Genomic DNA, 21720 nt, shown 5'->3' with positions numbered 1-21720 from the left:
CTAGGTCCATTCTTTCCGATGTGATAGTCAAGTGGAAACGTGAAGGGACTTGTACAGCAGAAAAGCGTACAGGCCGACCTCATCTGTTAACTGACAGAGATCGCCGGCAGTTGAAGAGGGTATTAGTGTGTTATAGGCAGACCATCACACAGGAATTCCAAACTGCAACAGGATCCACTGCAAGTACTATGACAGTTAGGTGGGAGATGAGAAAACTTGGATTTCATGGTCGAGCGGCTGCTCATAAGCCACACATCACGCCGGTAAATGCCAAAATACGCCTCGCTTGGTGTAAGGAGCGTAAACATTGGACGATTTAACGGTGGAAAAATGTTGAGTGGAGTGACGAATCACGGTACACAATGTGGCGATCCGTTGGCAGGGTGTGGGTATGGCGAATGCCCGGTGAACGTCATCTGTCAGCGTGTGTAATGCCAACAGTAAAATTCGGAGGCTGTGCTGTTTTGGTGTGGTTGCGTTTTCCGTGGAAGAAGCTTGCACCCCTTATTGATTTGCATGGCACTATCACAGCACAGACATACGTTGATATTTTAAGCACGTTCTTGCTTCCCACTGTTGAAGAGCAATTCGAGAATGGCGACTGCATCTTTCAACTCGATCGAGCACCTGTTCATAATGCACGGCCTGTGGCGGAATGGTTACACGACAGTAATATCCCTGTAATGGACTGGCGTTCACAGAGTCCTGACCTGAATCCTGTAGGACACCTTTGGGATGTTTTGGAACGCCGACTTCTGGCCAGGCCTCACCGACAGACATCGATACCTCTCCTCATGTGCAGCATTCCGTGAAGAATGGGCTGCCATTCCCCAAGAAACCTTCCAGCAACTGACTGAACGTATACTCTGTGGTATTCCCTGAAACTGTGCTCAAGATGCACTTACCAAATGAGTTCACAATTTACGATTCAGAGGTGTATTTGATTGCTAGAGAAGACTAGGAGATTAAATGTAGGCAGATTACGAAATTCCACTTCTGCTCAATCCTCTATGTTCCCTTCAATCTACTTAGCGCTTCTAGCCAGCAGACACTAAGTCCTTCTCCAACTACAGTGGCAAGACAGGATGATGTCATTTTGCTGGTTGCCAGAGTGTGTGGAATTTTGGAGAAATGCGACTGCAAATGAAGCAGATAATTATACCTGGATGGTACACCCTGTGGCATTGGGTACCATTCCTCTGTGTGCTGTCTCCTTACTGAGGACAGAGTCACGTATTATTGTAAGGAAGGTAGAGTCCGATTTACATTCTGTTTTGAGTTATCCTTAAGAATCTTTAATGGGGTGGTTTCTCCTTGCTTTCTGTATTCTCCTGCTGTTAATCTTCAGTGAGATTGGTTCCCCTTCAGTGTCAATTTATCAATCCAAGGATAATAGTCATTCGGTTCCCGCTTACGTTGGCCGCCTATGGCGCTCACCCTCTCATCACTATGAGGTGTAAGTCGGAAGTATCACTTCATTGATAATAGGAGCTAGTGGTATTTCTCATTTCCTCCGTTCACTGAGGGGGTGTCTGTATGTAAACGCTTTTAATTCTGAACAGTTACATTTGTGACTGTGGGTAATGGATTTCTCCTGAAACACGTCCAAGTGCTGATACAGGGTGACAATTATTGAACTGTACGAAATAAAATCGTCATAACTTCTGAACGGTTTGCGTCAGGGCGTTCAAACTGCACGATTGGCCGCGGGGCATGACGAGAATTGTATGCGCAGTATGGTTTGGTTTAGCGACGAAGCCCACTTTCATTTGGATGGGTTTGTCTATAAGCAAAGTTGCCACATTTGGGGGACTAAGAATCCGCATTTCGCTATCGAGAAGTCTCTTCATCCTTAGCGGGCGACTGTGTGGTGTGAAATGTCCAGTCACGGATTAATCTGTGCGATATTCCTTGCTGGCACGGTGACTGCCGAACGATACGTGGAGTTTTGGAAGATGATTTCATCCCTATTATATAAAGTGACTCTAATTTCGACAATATGTAGTACATGCAAGACGGAGCTCGAAGCAGGAGAGTGTTTGATGTCCTGGAGGAGCACTTTGGGGACCGCATTCCGGCTCTGGCGTACCCAGAGGCCACCAGCATGGGCTTCAATCGGCTGCCATATTCTCCGGATCTGAACACATGTTACTCCTTTTTCTGGGGCTATATTAAAGACAGGGTGTACAGCAATAAACCCAAAACCATTGCTGAGCTGAAAGCGGCCATTCAGGGTGTCATCGACGGCGTAGATGTCCCGACACTTAAGCGGGTCATGCAGAATTTGGCTGTTCGTCTGCGCCACGTCATCACCATGGATGGCACGCACATCGAACATGTCATAACCTAAATCCGAATATCTATGTAACGTTTGCAAGTTGAATAAAGTGTGTGCATCCCGTAGTTTGTAACTACTGTAGTTTTTATTTTCATATAGTTCAATAATTGTCACCCTGCAGATAAATCAGTGATGAAGCTGTTTGATGTTTGTGAAGGTGATGTTAGTGAAGAAATATTTGTTGGCTGCAAGGCATGCATCTCAGAAAATGCTAAGTTATTTACAAGTCAGATCACCAGTTCAAAATATATGGTTTAAGTTTCTGTATTGTTTCACCTGTGGCTGAATTTTTGTGGTTGTACATGAAGTGTGTGATGTAAGACAAAGAATGTTTTCCTTTACGTTTTGAGACTGGTGTCTCAGCTGATAACATTTTATGTAATTCACTGTATTTGGACGTTTAAGGTAGGTTTAGAAAGTGCAGCGGATAATGTCAAGTCCAAGGATGTAGCTTGTGAATTTTGTTCTCAATTTTTACCTTCTATTGCTTCTCTCCCTATCACGTAGTCCTACCTTCTTTCTCTTAAAGTCATCTTCTAAAAATATTCTTCGTCTTCTTCTTCCACTACCTTGAGTCTCTTCTCATAAAGCTTCGAATCCAGTGTGCTTTCCTCTTTTGAATCATAACAACCTCGATCTTCCTTTAACTCTTACGAATACCGCTTCATTTGTTACTTAAGGCATTTCACTCCGTCTTGCCAAGTACTAAAAAATATGCGTTTTTTTTACTGTATGCTTTTCGTTTTTGTGTTGGACGCATCGTCAGTAGTTGTACGCTGAAGTGACGAAAATCATGGGATATCTCCTGATACCGTGACGGACCTCCTTTGGCACGGTGAAGTGCAGCAACTTGACGTGGAATGGTCTCAATTACATCTACATCTACATCCATACTCCGCAAGCCACCAGACGGTGTGTGGCGGAGGGTACTTTGAGTACCTCTATCGGTTCTCCCTTCTATTCCAGTCTCGTATTGTTCGTGGAAAGAAAGGTTGTCGGTATGCCTCTGTGTGGGCTCTAATCTCTCTGATTTTATCCTCATGGTCTCTTCGCGAGACATACGTAGGAGGGAGCAATATACTGCTTGACTCCTCGGTGAAGGTATGTTCCCGAAACTTCAACAAAAGCCCGTACCGATCTACTGAACGTCTCTCTTGCAGAGTCTTCCACTGGAGTTTATCTATCATCTCCGTAACGCTTTCGCGATTACTAAATGATCCTGTAACGAAGCGCGCTGCTCTCTGTTGGATCTTCTCTATCTCTTCTATCAACCCGATCTGGTACGGATCCCACACCGGTGAGCAGTATTCAAGCAGTGGGCGAACAAGTGTACTTTAACCTACTTCCTTTGTTTTCGGATTGCATTTCCTTAGGATTCTTCCAATGAATCTCAGTCTGGCATCTGCTTTACCGACGATTAATTTTATATGGTCATTCCATTTTAGATCACTCCTAGCGCCTACTCCCAGATAATTTATGGAATTAACTGCTTCCAGTTGCTGACCTGCTATATTGTAGCTAAATGATGAGGGATCTTTATTTCTATGTATTCGCAGCACATTACACCTGTCTACATTGAGATTGAATTGCCATTCCCTGCACCATGCGTCAATTCGTTGCAGATCCTCCTGCATTTCAGTACAATTTTCCATTGTTACAACCTCTCGATATACTTCGGCGTCATCCGAAAAAAGTCTCAGTGAACTTCCGATGTTATCCACAAGTTCATTTATGTATATTGTGAATAGCAACGGTCCTACGACACTCCCCTGCGGCACACCTGAAATCACTCTTACTTCGGAAGACTTCTCTCCATTGAGAATGACATGCTGCGCTCTGTTATCCAGGAACTCTTCAATCCAATCACACAATTGGTCAGATAGTCCATATGCTCTTACTTTGTTCATTAAACGACTGTGGGTAACTGTATCAAACTCCTTGCGGAAGTCAAGAAACACGGCATCTACCTGGGAACGCGTGTCTATGGCCCTCTGAGTCTCGTGGACGAATACCGCGAGCTGGGCTTCACACGAACGTCTTTTCCGAAACCCATGCTGATTCCTAGTCGCTGGAAGTCTCCTGCAGAAATATTGAGCCATGCTGCCTCTATAGCCGACCATAATTGCGGAAGTGTTCCGATGCAGGGTTTTGTGCGCAAACTGACCACTAGATTACATCTCATAAATGTTCGATGGGATTCATGTCGGGCGATCTGGGTGACCAAATCATTCGCTCGAATTGTCCAGAATGTTCTTAAAACAAGTGGCCAAAATTATGGCCCAGAGACATGTATGGAGACGTGAAGTCCACGGATGGCTGCAAATGGTCTCCAAGTAGCCGAACATATCCATTTCCAGTCAATGATCTGTTCAGCTGGACCAGAGGACCCAGTCCATTCCATGTAAACACAGTCCACACCATTATGGAGCCACCACCAGCTTGCACGGTGCCTGGTTGACAGCTGAGGTCCATGGCCTCGTGGAGTGTGGGTCGCACTCGAACCCTATCATTAGCTCTTATGGGGATTGTTTTCAAGTCGTCTGGTGTCGGATCAATATAATCACGAGCCCAAGAGAGGTGCTGCAGGCAATGTACTAATAAGCAAAGGCACTCGCGTCGGTCGTCCGATGCCATGGCTCATTGACGCCAAATTACGCCACACTGTCCTAACGGATACGTTCGTCGTAGCTCCCACATCGATTTCTGCGGTTATTTCACGTAGTGTTGCTTGTCTGTTGGCACCGACAACTCTGCGCAAACGCCACTGGTCTCTGTCGTTAAGTGAAGGCCGTTATTCGTGGTCAGAGGTAACGCCTGAAATATGGTATACTGGGCAGACTCTTGACACTTTGGGTCTCGGAATATTCAATACCCTAACGATTTCCGAAATGGAATGTCCCATGCGTCCAGCTCCAGCTATCATTTCGCGTTCGAAGTCTGTTAATCACCGTCGTGTGGCCATAATCACGTTGGAAACTTTTCCACATGAATCACCCGAGTAGAAATGACAGCTCCATCAATGCAGTGCCCTTTTATACCTTGTGTATGCGATACTACCGCTATTTGTATATGTGCATATCGCTATCCCATGACTTCTGTCACCTCGTTGTATTTTTGTATGCTTTCTTCTAACATCTTCCAAGTATTACAGCGTCCGGAAGTTACGTATTTGGCCTAACTTCACTTTGGCTTACACTACTGTGCGTTTCTTGAAGTACAGCATGACGAAATATTCCAACAGTAATGTTTGTTTACATATATAAACATTAGTTGTGTAATGTTTTCTCGCCTTTTTAGTACTCGAAAAGACGGATTTGAAATACTGTAAGTAATTATATAGCAACTATGAATACCATGGACACAAAATGAAGAATTTAATGGCGCACTTCATTTGAGTTGCTAATTTGTTCACTTTACACCTCCTATAATTTTATTGTCAGTGCCACATCTCACAATTTCCGAGAAATTACCTGTCCTGTCGACGTTTTTGAGTCACTCCTATTATTTCATCTTGTCAGTTGTTCCTCCACCACGTCCCTCTCTCAGCGCAATAACAACAGCTGACAAGCAGCTACTGATAGCCTGAACGGGGTCGCGAACGCAGCGCCGCCAAGCGCCCGCGCCATGCACTGCGCTTAGTTGCCAAGGTAATGTGCACGCGGCGCGCAGGCGCAGCAGCAGCAGCAGCAGCAGCAACGTCAGTTGAGGGACGGCGGTCGAGGAGAGAGGACGCAGCGCAGATTGTGCCGCGCCGCGACGTAGCTGTAGCTAGCTGAAAGCAAAGGCAGGACTCCGTCGCGCGCTACGTCCAGCTGCAGCCGCCGCCATGCCTTCCGCCAGCGTAGAGTTGCTCGAAGCTAATGGCGCGCCCGCGTCTTCTGCTGGTTTTAACAACAGGCGCAAGTCGTCGGTGAAGGTGACCATCGTGCCGAGCCAGCCCAAGACGCTGACGCACCTTCCCAAGCGGCCTCCTGTCGACATTGGCTTTACGGACCTCAGCTACACCGTCCGCGAAGGCCGTAAAAAGAGTGAGTATCTTGCTTGATTCCTCTATCTTGAATCCGTAGAACTGCGTATCTCGCCACCAACACTTACGGTTATAAATAGTCACCCAACTTTCTTCAGTTGTTTTATCCATGGTGGCTATTGTTGGCGCCATGATGGATGTACACTCGTAAAACATAACCAACAATATCCTCCTTTAGTCACGCACGTGTACAGACTAGAAGTACAGATAATTTACATAGTAAAAAGACTGGTTTTTCTTTCCATGTCAACATTTTGTTGTGTGCCATGTACAAATAATGACGGGATGTATTAAGCACCAAGAGATATGTCTTCAGTATTCGAGACTTATTGTGCTTTTTAGTGAAAAACATGACAAATTGTAGGCGAATGTGTTTTCCTTTATATTATTCAGTTGTTAACTACAATAGATGCACACCATGAAGTTTACTGCCCAAATTGTTTCGAATTCATATTAGCTGTAGCGGTTTCTATTTATTATTGGAAGGAGAATCAGCATTGGTCGTATTTTTTTGTTTTATTATCCGCAAAATCGATTTTCGGTCACTTAGTGATCATCCTCAGTGCTGTAATATGCAATTAAAATAGGTAGGCACTGGTATCAACAAGCTTAGAGCGATCTCATAAACTCATTTATGTTCTCTCTGCCGATCCGCTGCCGCTAACACTTAAAAACCCAACCCAGTAATCTGGTATGGCATTGTTCGTACATGAGTTGCGTTTCCTCTCGTTTAGGCTCTTCACCTAATTTTATATCCCAAGGTACACCAGAATATGAGTGCTGCAACTGTATTCAAGGAAATTCACCTACGATAACTGTGTTGCTGAGAAATGTCCGGTTTTTAAGGGGGTGAGATACGTACAGTAGATATTAAGAGTAGATAAGCGATAAGCAATCATACTTCTCGCAGTGATAGTTCGTCGTTCTGTTGTTGAGGGTGCAAACGAAGATATACAGCGATCACATGTGGAATGACCACGAGAATAATCTATCGTCTGACCATGATTTGTTGTAACGCTAGAAAGATAGGAGACGATCAACCAAGGACTTTGATTTTTGTTGAAGATCACGACGTGCGCCTTGATATTTTGGATATTGCGTGGAGGAGAGTTAAAAAGTGGCGTTTCGAAGAAATTCGAACTCACTTGAAACTTTTGGATTTTTTACTCTTTAAAGATGACGATTGTGAGAGGTTTACACCAGATGAGTTCTTTGTATGGTCCACAAAATTACCTTCTGCGTAGGCCAACATTATGTCAGACCACAACCTCTTAATTATATGCTATTCAGTTCATAGGCAAATAGCCCTTTGGGATGGACGGAATTTTTCTTTTCGCTTTTATAAGAATACGGATACAAGGACTGCTGTATGTTATACTATATATGTAATGACAAAGAAAAAGAAGTAAATGGTAACAGCTGTAGCTGCGAAGTAACTTACCTGTGGCGAGTGGAACGTGGGTGGTGACGTTAATTGAGTCACGGAAGAGGTCTATCTCTGCGACCCGATACGCTGATAAAATATGACAACCTTCCACCAGAAGGACACACAATGGACACCGCAGAGAATGAAGCGTCAGCCAGTTAGAGCTTGCCCATCGGACTTTGGTACTTGACCTAGTGTGAACATTTTGGATCCATTTTTGCGTCCTGCTGCCCATTGTGAGCGTGTCGCCAAATTCTTAGCTATAACAGACATTTTACTGTTGCAGGATTATGTATGGGAGGTATGTGGTCTGCGATTTAAATATTGGGATCCTAGTAACTGGAATTGATCAAATTCAAGAGTATTTGATTACTTCATAAATGAATGACATCTGGACTCAGTAACAGGATTTAAAAAGGAGTGGGTATCACTACGAAAGAAATATCATTGTTTTAACGATATGCTGATGATGTTAGAGACTGAACACTAGCAGTGTCTGGAATGTGACAGTAGTGACATTTGGAGCGCATTTGTGCTAAACTAAGGAAACAGCTGAAAACCAAAATGTGGATATGAACTGCACTTGGCCCCGAAATCTAATCCACACTTAACTCTTTAATATGTCTACCTTCCCACAAAATACTGCAAAAGGTAGGAGACTTTTCATAATATGCAAACGAAGAAAAATTAAAGGAGTGGTGAGTATCTTTAATATTAACAAAATTTCAGAATAAAAGGCTTACCACTGACGACGTGATTGTGGTGGCGAAACATGTTTGGGTGAGAAGGAACTAAAACGTTGTTTTTCAATAAGGCGGACCTGATGGATGGGAAAGGAACACCACTGTGCCATTTCAGTCGATAGTAACGCTAAAGCGTGATATGGAGTCTTTTTTGCGGCCTACTTGTGGTTAATACTATTGCATTACGTCTATAGTCCACAAACCACATTACGGTGTGCGGCGCAGGGTACTTTGTGTAAACACTGCCACTTCCACATTTCTGTTCAGTCGCGAATGGTTTGAGGGAAGACTGATTACTGGTAAGCCTCCATGTGACCTCGAAACTATCTCAATCTTTTAGCGAAATACACGTAGGAGGAAACAATGTATTGGTTATCTCTTCTAGGAACCTATGTTCTCGCCACTGTTAACAGTAAAGCAAACCGTGATGCTACTCGTCTTTAGATCTTCTCTGTTTCGTTCCTCTATCGATCCTATGTGGTACGGATCCCAGACGGACGAGCCAGTATTCAAGAATAGTTTGAACAAGATTTTGTTAAGTTTCTTCCTGTGAATCCCAGTCTAGCATCTGACTTACTTTCATTTAGTTTTATGCGACCATTTCATTTTAAATCGCTCCATACGCATACTCCTAGATTTTTTATGGATTTGACTGCTTTCGGCGATTGGTCTGCAATCATAAAATCATAGAATAATAAGTGTTTCTGCCTATGTATGCGCAATACGTTATATTTTTATGTTGAGGGTCAATTGACAATCCCTGCACAAAGCTTTGATCATCTGCGGGTCTTCCTGGATTTCGCAGCAGCTTTCCTGCGCAGCGGCTTCTCTGTATACAACAGCACCATCCGTGAAAAGCCTCATGAACCTTCTGACGTTATCTACTAAGTGATTAATATATGTTGTGAAAAGTACTGGTCCTACAACCTACCTTGGGGCGCTCCCCAAGTTACTTTTATGTCTGAAAATTTATCTCTGTCGAGAAGGACACGCTGTGTCTCGTTTGCTAGAAACTCTTCACATCCATCTTGGAGAAAGAGATCGAAAGAATTCATGTACATCAATGACTGTACCAGACTGCCTCAGGGGACTTGTAGTGAAAACAGAATAGAAAAGGCATTTACATAGCCATTTTTCCTGGCTCCATAAGCGAATAGACAGGGATTAAATTCTTCATTTGTGTGGCCATATTGTGCGCAGTTGCTTTACAATTCCTGCGGTTATTTTCGTTATGTCGTTACAACTACAAGAAAATACGTGTTTTTTTTTTTTTTTTTTACCCAGACGCGTTTCACTTTACTGATGTGCAGTGTCATTAGTGGCCTACGTGTAGGCGAGAAACCAAGCAGAAATCGCCGTAAGTAAAAACCGAGACATTGTTAAAGAATTGTTTTTCGATCTTAAAAGCAAATAAAATTGCAAATATTTTTAATTACAGACCACTGATGGTGCTTTACCTCAATAAAGCGAAAAGCATATGGTGGGAAAAAACCACGCATTTTCTTGCAGTTGTAACGACAGAACGAAAATACCCTCAGGGATAGGCAGGGGATTGAGCAACTGTGTAGGCCTACCTTCCACATCCCACTAGCGGCTTGTTGCATCTATTACTACCCGATAAAGCCGAAAAGACGCTCCCAAGAAGGTATTCGGCACAGTTAATACAAATACAGAGTACGACCAAACGCATCCAAACTCTTCTGGTTACGTAAGAGGGGTTAGCAATCGATCCATGCCCTTCAAAGTGCCCTGCGAAATTTTTAGCGGTTACGAGATAGAATGACCCCGCTATCGCAGTGAAGAGTGAGGTACGTGCTGGACTACCTGTGTGGCATCGCGAAAGAAAAGTCTGAGGCTTTTGGACATATAGCGCACGTATCTACGTTAATGCTGCATGATTTTTGTAAGCTCAGCGCAGTATCATCCGGAACGAGCAAGTTAAATTTGAGTGCTAGTCAGAGTCAACAACATTACTGTTCTTAGGTGGAGCTCTGCAGCTCGCCAAGTGGCAGACAGAAAACATCAGACTGCCGCTGCAGAGATTGGAATTAAATGATAGAAACATCCACCCTCTCTCTTCGATACGTATCGCACTGGTTAAATAACCTTTAAATCCGGCGATAGAAGAAGCTAGGAGAGACATGTTATTTGATCTTCATCTTCGTCAAAGCAGTCGTGCTTAAATTAGCTGTGTGGCTCTTCGAAGATACATTATCTGATCAAAAGTCCGCCCTGGTAGCTACGGGGTCATCGTGACTGTACGCCCAACCGAAGGGACCGGATTCGATTCCCCGATTCTGAGGTTTTCTTCGCACCGGGACTGGGTGTTGTGTTGTGCCCATCATCATTTCGTCATCACCGACGCGGAAGTCGCCTAAATGGCGTCAACTAAAAATACTTGCACTTGGCGGCGGCGAGCCGCCACGCGACAGAGAGAGAGGGACGCCTAATCAGAAGCGTCCGGAGTTCTGTTAGTGCACATTAATATGAGGGTGGCCACCCTTTGTCTGTTTGACAGCTTGAACTCTGTTGAGGACACCTTCAATGAGGTGTCTGAATGTCTGTAGCGGAATGACAGCCCTTTCTTCCTCAGGAGCTGAAACAAGAGATGGTTCAAATGGCTCTGAGCACTATGGGACTGAGGTCATCAGTCCCCTAGAACTTAAAACTACTTAAACCTAATTAACCTAAGGACATCACACACATCCATGCCGGAGGCAGGATTCGAACCTGCGACCGTAGCGATCGCGCGGTTCCAGGCGGTAGCGCCTACAACCGCTCGGCCACAGCGGCCGGCCTGAAACAAGAGAAGGTAGTTATGTTGGACGCTGGAGTCCGGAGCGAAGTCGGTCTTCCAACTCAACCCAAAGGTGTTCCATTGGCGTCATGTCGTGACTATGGGCACCCAGTCCATTTCAGGAATGTTATTGTCCTCACAGATGCTCCTTTGTGATAAGATGTACTGTCATGCTGATACCAACAATCACCGTGTACGAATAGTTCCTCTACTGTACGCAGTACACAGTGCAGTAAAATGTGACAATCAGCCGGCCTTTGTGACCGAGCGGTTCTAGGCGCTTTAGTCGGGAACCGCGCGACCGCTACGGTCGCAGGTTCGAATCCTGCCGCGGGAATGGATGTTAGGTTATTTAGGTTTAAGTAGTTCTACGTTGCAGGCGACTGATCACCTCAGATGTTAAGTCTCATAGTGCTCAGAGCCATTTGAACCATTTTGTGATAATTTTCCTCACATTAAGCGTTTTCTTAAGAGGAATAAGGGGACCGCATGGTGACGATGAAAAACACATCCACACCGTAACACCAACTCGTCCGCACTTCACAGTTGGCACTACACATGATGACAGGTAACGTTTTCCAGAAATTCGCCAAACCGTAACCCTTCCATCGGACTGCGACAGGGTATAGCGTAATTCATCGCCAAATCACACGTTTCCAGTCGTCGACTGTCCAATGGCGTCGCTCTTCACATCATCTCAAGCGTTGCTTAGTAGTGACTGCAGAAACACGTGGCTTTGAGGAGTGCTCAACCATCTGTAACTACCTAAGAACAGTCCTTATCCTAGCAGCAATACTGGTAGCACCATGGGTGATTGCTTCCGCTGTGTTCGACGGTCCCTGTCAGTCAGTACGCGAAGTCTGCCTGATCTTGATTTAGCTGTTGTTATTCCTTTGAGTTTCCACTTCACAGTGACATCACCAACAGCCGACCTGTGCAGCTTTGGGAGGGTTGAAATATCCTTGATATATTTGTTACTCAGGTGACCAGTCCACGGTCGAAGTCACTGACCTCTCCTGAAACTCACAAAAGCACATAAACACGTTCGATGCATCTTTTGTACACTGCCCCTCTGTCATAGAACGTGATATATATATATATATATATATATATATATATATATATATATATATATATATATATATATATATCACGTTATATATATATATATCACGTTCTATGACAGAGGGGCAGTGTGCGTCGAACGTGTTTATGTGCTTTTGTGAGTTTCGTGCACTTTCCAGAACAGCCATTTTCTATAGCCTCGTTTTATTTATAATAGGTTTCGTAATACATTGAATGGTTATATTTATACAGATCTTCGAACTGAGCCGGGGGGGGGGGGGGGGTGGAGCAGCAGTCCCATAAAAGTTTCTTGTCTACTTCGCATGGATGGCCTTTATTTATTGCGTCTTCTCGCACAGCCATCTTCACCTACTCTGATAATAATATAAAAAGAAATAGACTCATATTTGGGATGCGTTCCTTTATTAACAGATTGGCAGTTTTTCTGAAGGAAACCAACAGGACTTTGGCATTTGGGCCAGACAATCGCCTTGCAATGCATACGTTTTGGGCAGTACTCCAACATCTGTGGAAAACACGAGGTACAAAAACAATTGAGACGCAAAAATCAGTCCGGTGTATCATAGTGGAAATATATTTGCGAAGGAATAGATAAACAGACAACTTGATGACCAGACACGGCGAAAGTTAAGAAAATACGGTGACACAGTTCTTAGCCTATACCTCTTCCGCGTACACACGCTAAGCTAGATGACTGTGCATTTTCGTGCTGGCGCGAGACAGCGGCACGTTGGCGGCCCTGCAGGCGAAGCGAAACGTCAGGACGAGCGTGGCAATTAGGGAGGACGCAGTTCGTGTCAAATGCCCTTTGTGGCCATTTACGGTACTCAATTCAGACATTATCCCTCAGTTCCCTCCTCTCTTCACCATTTTGTAAAGTAGGAATACACCAGATTTACAATAATATTCTTTGTTCTGAACTCGTCAGATTACACGTGTAATATTGTTAAGCATCACTTAATAGATAGACTTTATCACGCCGAAACAAGCCCTTTGGAACGTAGCTACATATTTTCTGCCATTGGTAGGTTAGAATGTTAGTAATAAAATCGTAAGGTTTTATGACAATACAATCAGTCTGGCCCATGCCCTTTCAGGCAGTCGGAACAGCAGGACACGTGGCGTACTCGAGAGCTTTATGATAATGCTAGCAGACACACACACACACACACACACACACACACACACAATCGCAATAGTTTTACTCGCACATCTAATGGCGTTGCCGATATTTCGGGTCCTCCAGGTGATTCCGTTATTTTGAAGCGATTCTGTCTGCGGCACTATCCACATTAAATTAAGAGCAGACATCTGCGAGGGAGAATTTATTTCAAAAGGCCTAGGGACTACAGGTTCACTGAAAACAACCTTAAACGGAGCCACAAATGTTGTGAACGATGCCTGTTTTTACCGCATGTGCTGATGTTTGCATGTTGTTGTTGTGGTCTTCAGTCCTAAGACTGGTTTGATGCAGCTATCCATGCTACTCTATCCTGTGCAAGCCTCTTGATCTCCCAGTACCTACTGCAACCTACATCCTTCTGAATCTGTTTAGTGTATTCATCTCTTGGTCGTCCTCTGTTTGGCGCGAAATAGTGTAAAATAACTCGAATTTCAACCTAGCAGCTTGGTTAGTGCGGAGCTTAGTAGTCGCTCTGTACGATCTTCGAGCACAGCATAATCCACTTCGGACAAATTCTTCATTATTGGCAGTGATTGCGGGGGTTGTGACCCAGACCGAAGAGCGCAAACTTGCGCCATCAGAAGATGTGCCGGCGACTCTTGCAAGAGCGCGCAGGCAGGCGCTCCGGCGTGCTCTGTGGCCGAAAGAAGGCGATAACTGCGCAGTCGCGGAGTTTGATCCGGACCTTCCTCCGGCCTGTTTGCCGCTGATAAGGGCCGCGTCCTGCACAGTCTCAGAGCTGAACCTCTAGCGAATATGCTGCAGGAATTGTGTGTGTGGCAACACGTCTTACAAGGGGAGGGGACCATGCCTACATAATATCGCGAATGTCATCCAAATTTATGCTAGATGCAGGGCTCGACCAGAAATGGAAGTGACACAAATGGGAGCTCCAGATGACCAAGAGTCTAGAAACAAAGAAGTTGGCCAAGTGGGAGTAGGAAATTTGTAAATTTGTGGTAAGGTGTTATGGGACCAAACTGCTGAGGTCATCGGTCCCTAACCTTACACACTACTTAATATAACGTAAACTGACTTAGGGTAAGGACGACACACACACCCATGCCCGAGGGAGGACTCGAACCTCCGACTGGGGGAGCCGCGCGGACCACGACAAAACGCCTCAGACCGGGCGGCAATATATATATATATATATATATATATATATATATAATTCATACTGGGAATCGAGAATCTCGGCGATTTTTGCCTGTTATAGATATCGATTCTTGCAACCCAACGGTCCTGGGAAATCCAAGTTCATATCAAACTATCCACAGGAGTTCCTCAGATTAGCCTTCACAGACAGAAACTCGCGGCCGGGCACTTATACGTACGTATGTACTGATACTGGTCAGGCTTCGTTGCGCTCTGGAGCTGCAGCGGCAGCTACTTCTCTGGCTAACTAGAGAGCCTGTAAACTGACCAGTTCGTAGCTGCCACCATTTCCAAAACACATCACTTCAACCGCCAGTTAAATATGGAACAGATAACAACATACATAGGTATCCCAGAAATATTGCGACAAACTTCGATGGGCTGTAGAGGGTGCCCTGGGGAACAAATCGAGGGTAGGAACCCGTGTCTGGAAACGTCATCTAACGACACTGCAGAGCGCCAAAGTTATTGGCTCCGGCGCCTGCCATTAGGCCACCTCTTCAGCAACAAATGTGACTTTGTACGCTGACGGACCCTAGTCGGAACGTCTCGCAGTGTTTTCTTGTTCAGTGAGGGAAAAGTTGCTGCGTAGCCTAGCCTTGTTACCTTAGTGTATGACTGTTTCGGAAAAAGGTTCCATCTGCAGTTTATTTTTGACCTGAGTACTGAAACACATCGGAGTTTGTACGGGGTTCCGGAAGAAAAATAACCTGCGGATGGAAACCCTCGTCCGAAACCGCACCCACCGACGCAGAAGAGCGCCACCTTCATAGGAGCCTTTCTAAGCAGCAGCTAGCTCCGTTTTCGCCACCGACGATCGCAGCAATCAGTCGCGATCACTGAATAACAAACAACAATGCGAGACGTTCCGCCTACGGCCAGCGCACAAAATCATGTTTGCTGCCGGAGTGGTGGCCTGGCAGTAGCCACCGGCGCCCATAACTTCGACGCTCCGTAGCGCCGTTGGATGAAGTTTCCAGACACGGGTTCCTATTCTCGATTTGCTCCTCAAGACACCCTCTACAACCCCTCGAAGTTTGTCGCAACGTTTCTAGCTCATCCTCTCTATTACAGGCTAGTAATTACCATAAATGATAAATTACGTACAAGAACCTTCCTTGTGCATCAGTGTATCTAATAGTGAAAACGCGGCAGGGGAGTTTAGTGCATAATAGCTATAGAAGAAGTTGCAACGTCATAAAACTACAACGAAATGCTGGAAAATCTGCAGAGGATCGGCGATAGGTGCTGGAGCTGGTTCTTGAGTCGCAGCGTAAAAAAGGGGCAATGTTTTGCGCACAAGAAAGCGGAAAGACCTATTATTGTCCCATTACATTATTGACGATAAATCATAGAAAACAATACGAAAAGTAAAATACATAGGAGTTACCATCGGAGGCGACTTAGAGTGAAATGCTCATGTACAGCATGTAGGAAAAGCAGACGCCAGGCTGTGATTTATAGTAGGTATCTTGAAGCAATGTAATTCATCCAAGAAAGAACTGGCTTGCATAAAATTCGTTTGACCTATTCGTAAGTATCAAAAATGGCTCTGAGCACTATGGGACTCAACTGCTGAGGTCATTAGTCCCCTAGAACTTAGAACTAGTTAAACCTAACTAACCTAAGGACATCACAAACATCCATGCCCGAGGCAGGATTCGAACCTGCGACCGTAGCGGTCTTGCGGTTCCAGACTGCAGCGCCTTTAACCGCACGGCTACTTCGGCCGGCTCGTAAGTATCGCTAGCCAGCTTGCGGGCTGTTTCCAGGTAGAAGCAGTAGGAAGTATGTAGAGCAAATCCAAAGAAGAACGGCAAATTTCGCCAGGGACTCGTTTAGTAGGCGCGAGATCGTTACTGAGATGCTCATCAGTCTCCACTGGCAGACGCTACGGAAGAGACGTATTTCACATTTTCCGGACAAGTTCGCTGTTAAAATTCTTTGGACGGACTGGTATAATTCAAATGTGCACAGGTCAATAGAAACAATCTTCCGCCCGAAGACTAGTTACATTTGTGCTTGTTAGCCTCAAATGCAGAAAAAATATTCGTGGTTAAAGTATCGGAAATAGGTTATTGCCTATCTACATCTACACATATACTCCGCAAGCCACCTGGCGATCTGTGGCGGAGGGAAGTTCTGGTGCCACTACCTGATCCCTCCTTCCCTGTTCCATTCGCTGATTATCGGTAAATCTCTGTATTAGTTCTAATCTGTCGTGCTGGCTGTTTCGCGAGATGTATGGGAAGGAAGTAGTGTGTTGTCCAACACATCCCGGAAAAGTACTCTCGAAATTTCAATAGTTAAGCTCTCCGTGAAACATTGCGCCTCTTTTGTAGCATCTGCCACTGGAGTTCGATGATCATCTCTGTAACGCTTTCGCGCCGACTAAACGATCTCGTGACGAAACGCGCCAGTGTTCGTTGGATCGTCTCTATCTCTTCTATTAATCCAACCGTATAAAGGTCCATGACTGATGAAGAATACTCAAGAGTCGGCCGAACAAGCGGCTTGTAAACCACTTCTTTTGTGGATGTATTACAGTTCAGTATGATTCTTCCTATGAATATCAGTCTCGCAGCTGTCTTTTCCTGCTGTTCGTTTCATGCGTTCATTCCCATTCAGGTCGATCCGGATTGTTACTCCTAGGCATTTTACGAGAGTTAATGTTTCCAGCAATTTGCCACCTCTCGGTCTGTCCTATATTCGAGATTTTCCACAAACTTTTCCAAAAGTGTCCGTCTCTACGGTTTAATGTTTTTTTTCTCTGCTATTATTTTCGCGTAAGACAACCGTGATAACTTGAAAGCAAGAACCCCCTGTCTGTCGTGAATGATTAAGAGAGTTTGATGAGCTGTCTATGCGTATGCATGAAATGCTTGTGAACAGCTCTTAATCTGCATGAGGCTATCAGAGGTGGATCGCTGACACGCCTGCCACTGTTCTGAAGCGGTGAGAACCGCACTGAGTTAATTATTGATACAGGCGAATGGAGAAACTCGCGTGGAAAATTCTGATGTTTGCGTCGCTGGCACAAGGCCATCAGCGGTGGAGAGTTTTTGTCGTTTCAGCGTTCTCCAGCACGGATATCGTCGTCTTTCTGTTCTCGAACTGTTCCGACATCTGCCTTCTAAAAACTTATACGCTTTTTTGTGAATGAGAGCGATGTGGTTGATCCTGTAGCTTCGCATCTCCGGAATTGGAGCAACAGGAGAAGAAATGGCACTCTTCACTGATCAGAAAATCTGGCTGCTGTGCGCAAGTGCTAGAAGTCTTACATTCCGGGTTGAAAAACAAATGCTTTAGGATGGTCGTTGCAATTAATACACTTTAAGATTTCAATTAAATGTCTTACTAAAATACCAACTTGGCCTCTACTTACAACTTACAGAAAATATACTCCAATTAAAGACGTAGAACTATAATGAATTAGTATGTTTATGTGTGCGTTTCGAAACTGACCAGGTTGGTCTGAATATCAAACAATTTATTTAAGCGTGATTCTGTTGCCAGTGAGCAGCAGCGGTTGGCATTAGTTGGTTGGGTTTACGGGAATGTACTTTGTAGGCTCTATTCAGTGCACTCTTAGGTGTAAATTGTACACTAACGCTCTCGGAATGTGCTTTTCGCTACTCTTTCGGATTAGTCGGCACATCAGAGATGAAGACCATTTCAGAATGAGAGATATTACGCGTTAAGTTTGTTGAGGCATGTTTTGTATCACAAGAATTGCGTGGTATCCCATGTTATTTCGAGTCGCTGAAAGGTTTATTTCACAATAACACATTACTATCAGATAAGTCTTTTCACGTAAGATGCAAGTAACGAATTCAAAGGCTAGAGGTTCGACATCCGCTTGATTTTAATTTTTTTCTAGCTGTTGACGAGAATGTCGCCTCTTACAGTGATATAATCTAGTTAAATTAGTTTGCGTCTAACGTGTAATGTCCAAAGCTGCAACGTTTTCGAGACAAGTATTGTCTGCTAGCAGTCAGCAATAGGGCTCCGTTATCCGCGGCGATAGAAAGTCGATTTAGAGTCTATAAATCGATGAAGTGTCTATAAAAAACCACACAAAAAATTTGTAAATCATGTATGGTATAAATCTCTCTCTGCCTAAGCATGTGAAATCTGTGTTCTTGTTAGGTCCGGGAAAGAATTTTAAACTTATCACGTCATATCTCGATCACTACTGAATTCACTGAAATGTATTTTTTTTTTTTTTATAGTTAAAATACCTCGGTCGGGAACGGATGTTTCCAAAGTTACGTATCACATTCCTTTTTTTTTTTTTTTGCAATATTGTCAATATTAAACTCGTAATAAGCATGAAGTTTGAAGTCTACTGGTTAAGATCTCAAGTACACGTACATGTACATTAAATATCTTCGAAAATATAAAAAATAAAAATTAACGCTGTGTAATTTAGAATGTAATTGTGTGTAACAACAATAAAACAAAGGATGTAATTTTTTCTGTACTTGTTTTATCACTGGAACTGACGAGGTTAAGTAGGACTACAAGTTTCTGCAAAAAACTGAAGCGGCCAGGTCGTCCAGACTCCGGTTTAAACTATAGAACTCCCTACGGTGTGCTGGGTCGACTCCAATAGGATCATAGAATGAATTGGTATAGTGGTTCCAATACTAGATTGACGTTCGGAAGGAACGAGATTCAAACCCTCTTCCGGTCATTCTTAAGTGGGTTTTCAGTGATTTCCTTAAATCGATCAAGACAAGTGCCGGAATTGTTCCTTTCAAAAGCACACAAATGAGTTCCTTCATATCCTTCCGCTATTCGAGCTTGTGCTCAGGCTTCCGTCTGATGGGAAGTTGTGCAGTAAGTATTGTATTCTTCCTTTTCTCAATAGTATAAAGACTGTGCTCTTCAAACCAATTATCGGCTTGGTGACAGCTTTTCTTACTTCCAGTGTTATTTAGCACTGGACCATAGTCACTTGTTTGTGACAGTTCTCTTATCAGTAACAGCTGCGTAATTGGAGAAGTATTGGTGACTGCACATCGTGACTGTACATCATATCATACTTTACTTGTCCGATTTGTCATTTCATTGTGGATGATGTTCACTTTAGCTCCCACAGAATGCTATAAATAGCGGCACTGCGTTGAACAGTTATCGTACTGCGAGCAAAGTTCAAAGATGGTAGACAAAGGCCTTGCACACGCCAGCTTTTGCAGACGTGTGCGTGAAAAACTTCTCCATCGCTTCTCATAAAAAAGTGAAACGATCCCTAAAGTTTCTGAGACCCTGTCTATCAATGTCTTCAAGTTGTTTCACCATATTTAAGCCATTATCAGTAGGTGCTTTCTTCTTCTTATCTTCCACATTTATATTTTATCCGACTGATATAATCAGCGCCACGGCCTTGCCGCAGTGGTAACACCGGTACCCGTCAGATCACCGAAGTTAAATGGGCTGAGCCAGCACTCGGATGGGTGACCATCCGGTCTGCTGATTGCTGTTGGCAAGCGGGTTGCACTCAGCCCTTGTGAGGCGAACTGAGGAGCTACTTGATTGAAAAGTAGCGTCTCCGGTCTCGTAAACTGACATATGGCAGAGAGAGCGGTGTGCTAACCACATGCCTCACCATATCCGCATCCAGTGACGCCTGTTGTCTGAGGATGACACGGCGGCCGGTCGGTACCGTTGGGCCTTCACGGCCTCTTCGGGCTAAGTTTAGTTTTTAGATATAGCCAGCCAATTATTATCAATGGGTCATGAAAATATCTGTGATCAGTACTTCTCTGAGTTACTACAGTTACTATCTTTTTAGAATAATGCGTAATGCACGGATAGTAACACAGTTATCTACCAGATTTCTTTCTTGAGACTATGTTGTATGTCAAAAGAAAGAAACTGGGAAAACCATTCCTCGTTCGACGAGTACTCGAATATTGCTCGTTAGTTCTGGGATTCATGCCAAACTGGATTTCTAGAGGAAATAGAGAAGATCCAAACAAGAGCGCCGTGTTTTGTTACAGGTTCATTTAGTAAAAGCGAAAGCATCATATAGATGCGCAGCCAACTCCAGTAAGAGACGCTGCAGGAAAGGAGTTCTGCATAACGACATGGTCTATGGTTAAAGATCCGAGAGCGTATATTCCTGGAAGAATCAGACATTATACAAATTCTTCTTACGTATAGCTCGCGAAAGGATCGTCGAGATAAAAGTAGAGAGATTCGAGCCCACACGGAAGGTTACCAGCCAGACAGCGTCAGGTGGATTGCAGAGTACAGATGTAGATATAGGTGTCGAAGAGATGCGTTTCATAATATCGAAGGTCAGCGAGGCTCATAGATCTTAAGGTATGCTTTTTAGATTCCATGTTTACTAGAAATGTTTTTCTTATTTTGATTCGTTCTCCCACCTCTGTAAGTTTGTCGGGGGAGTTCTGGTTCACCCTGTATGTACGTACACCTGGGTACCGTATGGCAGTATCGATTCGTGTTCTCTGTTTTACACATCTCAGTATGTTTAGTATAAAGGAAAGTTTCCGATATGAGATGGGCTGACATTTAGAAGTTACGTATTGGCCTTTCGTGCCCATGTAGACAGAGACCATCATCAAATCTTTTGAGATAAGTTTTGAACATTGCTGATATTACGCACAGCAATGAGCTAATGAGACTCGAGCGGGTCCACTTTAATGAAGGGATGTTGGCTGGTGACGCAAGTGTTTTCCTGGAACTTCATTCTTTCTTACGTCAATGCTGCCCCGTGTTTAGAAACAGCGGCAGACCACGAGGCAAGGTCTTGCAATACATAAACCTGTCGTGGACGCAACACATACTGTAGGATCGTAGTTCGATGTAGTTATGCCTTTCTTAACTTCACGTTAAGCCATAATTCAATAATTCTTTCCATAATGGATAAATAGGTTTGCTTCTGAAAATACATGTTCCTTCGTCATTGATGGTTGGTAACATTGTGTAACGAT

The 21720-nt window shown here is 44.1% G+C and overlaps 1 protein-coding gene across 2 annotated transcripts in view; it reads left to right on the top strand.

Moving 5' to 3' along the window:
* Positions 1–21720, top strand: part of LOC126195321 (ATP-binding cassette subfamily G member 4-like) — a 334509-nt gene that overhangs the window by 175516 nt on the left and 137273 nt on the right. Inside the window, exon 2 of one of the 2 annotated variants that reach the window (XM_049933889.1) lies at positions 6236–6366. In XM_049933889.1, the coding sequence (XP_049789846.1) occupies positions 6236–6366 (131 nt within the window). Of the gene's footprint in view, positions 1–6028; positions 6367–21720 lie in introns of those variants that run through there. The other variant, XM_049933888.1, reaches the window with a different exon arrangement.

The sequence above is a fragment of the Schistocerca nitens genome, chromosome 7 (assembly GCF_023898315.1).
Source record: "Schistocerca nitens isolate TAMUIC-IGC-003100 chromosome 7, iqSchNite1.1, whole genome shotgun sequence".
Classification (NCBI taxonomy): domain Eukaryota; kingdom Metazoa; phylum Arthropoda; class Insecta; order Orthoptera; family Acrididae; genus Schistocerca; species Schistocerca nitens.
Note: the sequence above shows the minus strand (reverse complement) of the source record. Positions and strands in the feature narration are given on the sequence as shown.